This window comes from Cygnus olor, chromosome 2 (genome assembly GCF_009769625.2).
Source record: "Cygnus olor isolate bCygOlo1 chromosome 2, bCygOlo1.pri.v2, whole genome shotgun sequence".
Lineage (NCBI taxonomy): Eukaryota > Metazoa > Chordata > Aves > Anseriformes > Anatidae > Cygnus > Cygnus olor.
Genome location: NC_049170.1, coordinates 61,449,685 through 61,456,236, shown reverse-complemented (window position 1 = coordinate 61,456,236; position 6,552 = coordinate 61,449,685). Strand labels below are relative to the sequence as shown.

Here is a 6,552-nt window from a genome sequence, read left to right as displayed (position 1 = left end):
GGTGAAACACTTGGCATCTGTAACCCTTAGATCATTAAACGGCATGCTGCTGGTTTCCTGCCTTCATGGCAGAGCAGTCTGAAGTGAAAACCTGTTGCTATTAGAAAAGAGGTTTGTGGCTATGTGAGTGGGGGGTAAAATATGATGGGATCTTACTTGGTCCAAAGAGCCACAAAATCAAGAGTGGTGCTGCACTGGCCCTGCACTTACCCCTTAATGCTCCTGGACATATGGCCATCAGAGCTTCATGCCTTGACCTCTCGCTCCATGTGAGGTGTGAGAGTGTACCGGGCTTACGTGGGAAGGGTTTGGAAGCTGGGGGGCTGCAGGGGTGGCCTCTGTGAGAAGAGTCCAGGAGCTGCCCCATGTCAGATAAGAGCCAGCTCCAGATTGCTCTGAAAGAGACCTGCACCTGACCCACCAATGGTTGGCCTCTGTGAGAGCAGATTCAAGAAAGGGAAGAAAAAACTGCTGCACAACATCAGCTGGGAGAGCAAAGAGTGCGCACCAGCCCTGCAGCCCCCAAGGTGTGTGCAGCAGGAGGGTAGGAGGTGCTCCAGGCACTCAGCAGCGGTTCCCCTGCAGCCTGTGGAGAGGCCCCTGGTGGAGCAGGCTGTCCCCCTGCAGCCCATGGGTCCCACGTGGAGCAGATCTCCAAGCTGCAGCCTGTGGAGGAGCCCACGCAGGAGCAGGGAGTCTGGGGGGAGCTGGCGCCCATGGGGGACCCGTGCTGGAGCAGTTTGCTCCTGGGGGATGGACCCCGTGGTACGGAGCCATGTGGGAGCAGTTCTTGAAGAGCTGCTGCCTGTGGGCAGCCCCTGCAGGCTCAGTTTGGGAAGGACGGCGTCCCGTGGGAGGGACCCCACGTGGAGCAGGGGCAGGGAGTGACCGTGAGGGAGCAGCTGAGAGAAAGCAGCATTTGGGACAGACCACAGCCCCCAGTCTTACAAGACCAAATGGATGTGGCCAGAACAGCTGGCAGCAGTAACATGCTTACGCATTAAGTGGGGTCTTCACTTGGGTAACAAATAAATCTAACTTTTATGGAAATGAATACGGGGTGGGTGGGAGAGGAGGTGGTTCATTTCAGCAGTATTCAATAGCAGGTCCCTTGCTGATCCATGCATCCCAGGCTCAGAAAATGTCGGAACTGCTGAGGTTGTCAAGGGACTCTTAAGGCCCCCAAGTCCAACCCCAATTCAGGCAGGGTCACCTAGAGCAGGTGGCCCAGGACTGTCCAGTGGGTCCTGATGGAGGCTCCACCTCCTCTCGGGACAACCTATTCCAGTGTTGGACTGCTCTCATGGTAAGAAAGTTTTTTCTTGTGCTCAGATTTATTTTCATTTCATCTGAGTTTCAGTTGGTGCCCATTGCCTCACAGGGCACCACGTATAGGAGCCTGACTCTGGGCCCTTTACACCCCGCTTCAGGGATTTATAGATATTGAGGGGCTCTCTGGACTGAAGAGTCCCAGCTCTCTCAGCCTTTCCTCTTTGGAGACGTGCCTCCGTCCCTTCATCATCTTCATGGATCGTTACTGGACTGTCCCCAGGATGTCCATTTCCCTCTAGTACTGGGGAGCCCAGAACTGGACTCAGCGCTCCACGTGGGGCCTCCCCAGCGCCGAGCGGTGGAGAAGGATCACCTCCCTCAGCCTGCTGGCAGCGCTTTGCCTCATGCAGCTCAGGGTACTGACAGCCATCTTGGCAGCAAGGGCACAATGTTTACTCTCATTCCTTCGCTAGACATCCAGCCAGGTCCTTTTCTGCATAGCTGCTTTCCAGCTGGCTGGCCATGTGTGGCCCAGGGCTCCCAGGTTAGATCTTCACTGCAAATATGCCCCTTCCGTGCTCCCTCCCTGCCCTTTCCTTGTTTTTTGCTAGCTCAGACCATGGTGGGAAAACATCCACCTTCAGCAAAGATTGTGTAAGCGGTGCTGCCTAAATGGACCTCTCTTTATCATCACCCACAGGGGTGCTCCTTTGCCCCACCCCACTGCATTGTACCCGCTGAGGCTGCAGTGTGCTGCATTTCATGCCTGTTTGTCCTGGTTTCAGTTAGGACAGAGTTAATTTTCCTCCTAGTAGCTGGCAGGGTGCTATGTTTTGGATTAGGATGAGAAGAGCGCTGATAACATGCTGATGTTTTAATTGTTGCAGAGCAGTGCTTACACCAAGCCAAGGACTTTTCAGCTTCTCGCTCTGTCCTGCTAGCGAGCAGGCTAGGGATGCAGCAGGAGGTGGGAGGGGACAGACCCAGGACAGCTGACCCAAACTGGCCAAAGGGGTATTCCATACCATCTGACGTCATGCTGAACAACATATAGGGGTGGCTAGCCGGGGTGAAGGGGGGGCCGGCTGCTCGGGGATAGGCTGGGCATCGGTCAACGGGTGGTGAGCAATTGCATTGTGCATCACTTATTTCGTACACATTATTACTATTAATACTATTATTATTATTATTGTTGTTGTTATTCTTTTCCCTGTCTTAATAAACTGTCTTTATCTCAACTCACAGACTTCACTTTCCCGTTTCTCTCCCCCATCCCGGAGAGGGAGGGGGGAGGGTGAGCGAACGGCTGTGTGGTGTTTGACTGCCAGCCGGGCTAAACCACAACACTGTTCTATTTGTCAACTCTTCAGACTTCCTTCCTTCAGTGGAAGGGACGCCCCAGGAGGGACGTTTTAGGAACTGAGAGGTGGGTGCAGGAAGGTAACGTTGGTTCCGTGCATTTGAGAGGAAGCTTGCCACTCAGGCTGCAGCCACCTTTCTGTACAGGCTGCCTACGATCTTCTCGCTCTGTGAGACTGCCAGTAGGCACAGTAGTAGGTACCTTCATCATCCTCACGTATGTCTTTGACTGATAGAGTGCAGGTATTTTTGCCTCTTTTAGAAGAGTGGTACTTGTCCTTGTAGGAATCCTTCTCGTAAGAAATCTGTGCTGTTGGGGTCACATAGAGAAGTCGTTCGGGAGCCCTGGTGGGTATATGTCGGTACCAATGGATGTAAGCAGCCTGGAAGTTATCTATGCCCTCGACTTTGCAATCAATCACTGCAGTCATAGATGTCCTTTTGGTGAGAGATGGCTGACGCTGTTGCAGGAGCACTTGTGCTTGCCCATCGAACAGAAGGAGAGAAAATAATACAACGAGCACTGTCAGCCGCCTGCTCAGAGCCGTATGCATGAGAGCCGCTTGCTGCTGCTCCACACGCTGCCCTCCTGAGAGAGGGAACATGCGCGACCTGGCTGCAGCCAGGGTCAGGACCGGCAGCAGCAGCATCCCGATGGTGCTCGCTCGCCTCTGGCTGTGGGAGAAAGATGCTGCCTCTGCAGCAGGGCCAGGGGGCTGTGCCTGAGGAGAGGATGTGACTCACTTGGGGGCCATCAGGAGAGAGGTCCCAAGAAGCAGGCAGGTAATGCTGCAGGAAAGCAGCACCGCCAAGCCCTGCTGAATGTCAGCGGTCGTTTATAAAGGGATTTTATAGTCTGGAGCAACCTACTGCTGCTTTCAGAGTAGTTGGAAGCTGCTAAGCAGTACCTGGGCTCAGAGGTTTTTCCTAAGGTCCACGGCCAACACAAGGAAGGAGAAGCAAGACAGTGGAGTTGAATGCATTTGAAGGCTGTCCAGTGACTTCCCGTCACACCATCTGAATGCCAAAGGCCAGGAAAATGCACGGCAGCCCCTTGGGAGCTCAGAAGCAGGACTGCTGCCCTTGCAGGTTCTTCTTGTTGCAGGTGAGGTGTGATGCTACGCCCCAGGGTAGCATCTGCAAATGCTGGGGGCTATACAAGGAAACACAAATGTTTTAGACCCCAGATTGAGTTAGCATAAAATAACGATGATCTGGGAGAGCAAAGTAGGACATCTGTTCTATGCTGTTGATAGCCCTTCTGCAGAGACCAGGTCACTGCTACTTCCCTCGGAGAGAAAACGGAACCAATTCCCACATCTCTGCTGTCCAATTGTTATTTTATTTAGGGCAGCCAGGTTTTAATTCTTCCTTTTCTCTCTTCTCCCCGCCTCCCTCCACCCGTCCAAAAAATGTTTTCCAGCTCGATAGGGGCACTCTGCTCTCGTACGGTTGTGACAGGAATCTGAGCTTTCCCTCTTCTGTGAGGTGCGACTCATATCTCAGTGCTAAATGTGCAGCCAAGTTTTTCTTCTTCCTGTTCTCTCTTTCTCCTGCCATACCTGGGGAAATCCCCTTTTTGTTGCTGAAGTGAAATGACTTCTCTGCTGGTACGAGCCACAGCGAGCATCTGCACTGCCTACGACAGCCCCGAAGCGCCTTTGGTGCCTGGCTGCCTGCGAAGTGTGCTTGATGGGTTCGGGGCTGATGGGGAGGCAGGGTGGGCACGTTCCTTGAGGTTTTTGGGACTTTCAGGGTCTGGTCCAGGAAGCGAAGCATGTCTTTGTGCAGGCTGCTTATGGCTCTCTGCTGCTGTGCATCCCACCTGGCGCAGTAGTAGGTAGCAGCGTCTTGCAGGGTGACTTTGCTCACCGTCAGGGTGCAGACAGATTTGTCCAGGTCCTTCTCGATGCTGAATTTCCCCCCATCGGCCTCGTTCCCAAGGAAGAGCCTGGATGCCATGTAGGCAATGCGCTCGGGAGCTGCCCCAGGCTTCTTGCGGTACCAGTGAATGAAAGCTTTGTCAAAGTTGGGGACGGAGACGTGGCAGGTGATGAGCACCGTTTTGCTTTCTGGCTTGGTGATGGATACCGGGCTTTGCTGCAAGGCTCGTGCAGGGCCACCTGTGGGAAAGCAAGAGGGAAATTGGGAATGCAAAGCTGAAACAGCAGCAGAGCTTCCCCCGGGATGTGCAGGCAGCAGGGTGAGCAGGGCACATACAAGAGAAAGCAGCTGCCAGGACGAAAGCTCTCAGCAGCCACATGGTTGCTGCCCTCCGTAGGGCTTCCATGTGGGGACAGGCTCGGGGCCAGAGTGCGCCCAGCCAGGCCAGCAGGAGCCTGCAGCCAGGTGAGGTTTGCAGCCCTCGCCCGCCTGTGGTGGGGAGCACAGCCAGGGTTGTGTGCCAGCTGCTAGAGTGTTTTCTACGGCTGTGCTCTCCCAGTAAGCACAGTAATAGGTGGCTTCTTGCTCCTTTGTGACTCTTCTTATTGTGAGAGTACAGATGGGCTCCGTCTTCTTCTTCTCGGCCCCAAATGTTTCTCTGTAGGACTGGTTGTAGAAAACAGCCTCCCCTGTCTGCACGTACAGAAGGGGCTGTGGGGCTTCCCCAGGTTTCTGCTGGTACCAGTGGATGTAGGCATTCAGAAAGTCTGACCCTGAGAAATGGCACTCAATCCGCGCAGTGCTGTATGCCACTCTGCGCACGGAAGGTTTTGGCTGCCGGAGGCTTTGCGTGGCTCCATCTGCAAGGGAAATCAAGGAACAGCGCTGTGGTGACAGCAGGGGCGACCCCCGGGCGCTCCCAGACCCCGCAGCTCGCACCTAAGACTTACAGCAGCAAAGGGCTGCAGCAGCCAGAAGCACCTGCAGTGGCAGTGGCAGCATGCGTGTGGCACGACCTCAAGTCTGCCTCCGTGAACTGGCCCGGGCAGAGTGCGTCCGTCCCTGGCGACAGAGAGGGAGGGAGCAGGCACTTGAGGGGCGGAAAGAAGTGGCTCAGGCACCTGGCACCCAATGGCAGCTCCTCTGCGTGGCTGCAGCTCCTGGGGTGCCTGGGGTCTCCTCGGGCCTGTGGGAACCTCCCTGCAAGTGCTGGTGCCCTGCAGATGGAAGCCACTGCCCATCGCAGCTCCCCAAATTCAGCCCGGTGTGAGCAGCCACAGCTTGTCTTTACGGAAGCTGCCTCGTGGCCAGCTGCACACACTGTAGCACGGTCACAGGTAGGTTGCTGCAGCAGCTCCTTGCCCACTCTTACGGATTTGTGCCTCATTTTTAGCCTGGGTTCCTCTTGCTTCATCTCCACCTGAGTATATCTTTGCTTGCTGGAGGGGGAGACGAGATAAGAGAGTTTCCACCTGAAATCTCTCTTCCTGTGGTGGTGGTAGTGGTGGAGAGCTTCCCAATGCTGCAAAGTATGCTGTGATGCTTTCAAACTGTTAGTGAAATCTTCAGTAATTTAAAAATCATAAATATGCACAAAAGCATGCCCAGCCCTCAAATAAGTCTTCTGTTCCCTGGCCCTACCCCTGCCATTTCCCACATCCCTGAGAAAGTGGCATTTCTCTCTACCCATCAGGGACAGCTGTCTTTGTACTTAGCCATCTCCCATGGTCCGGGTGCCACGATAGGATTTTAGCACCTGGGATATGTGTCTAGCTCACTAGCTTAAACAGAAATGCTTTCTAGTGTAAACTTTCATGACATCTTCTGGACATCGGTAGCAATACACTCACATTCCTATTCTTATTTTGCTCTTTATATCTGTAAATATTTTTCTACGTCTCATGCTTATTTAGTATCTAATTTTCTCACCAAATAGTGTACGCTTCCCAAATCTGACGCCTCACATGAGCACAGGTCTTTTCCTATCGTCTGGCATTTATCAGGCAAGCCCGAATCTTGTGATTGCACATTCAATAC

The 6,552-nt window shown here is 53.8% G+C and overlaps 1 protein-coding gene across 1 annotated transcript; it reads right to left on the bottom strand.

The window, feature by feature from the left end:
- Nucleotides 1–2,783: 2,783 nt before the first annotated feature.
- LOC121064390 lies at nt 2,784–4,940 on the bottom strand. Its single transcript, XM_040545784.1, has 3 exons — nt 4,852–4,940; nt 4,194–4,754; nt 2,784–3,220 (listed from the first exon to the last, which is right to left on the bottom strand). Exons 1-3 carry the CDS (start codon nt 4,919–4,921, stop codon nt 2,784–2,786), a joined length of 1,068 nt encoding a protein of 355 aa, XP_040401718.1. The 5' UTR covers nt 4,922–4,940.
- Nucleotides 4,941–6,552: the final 1,612 nt, after the last annotated feature.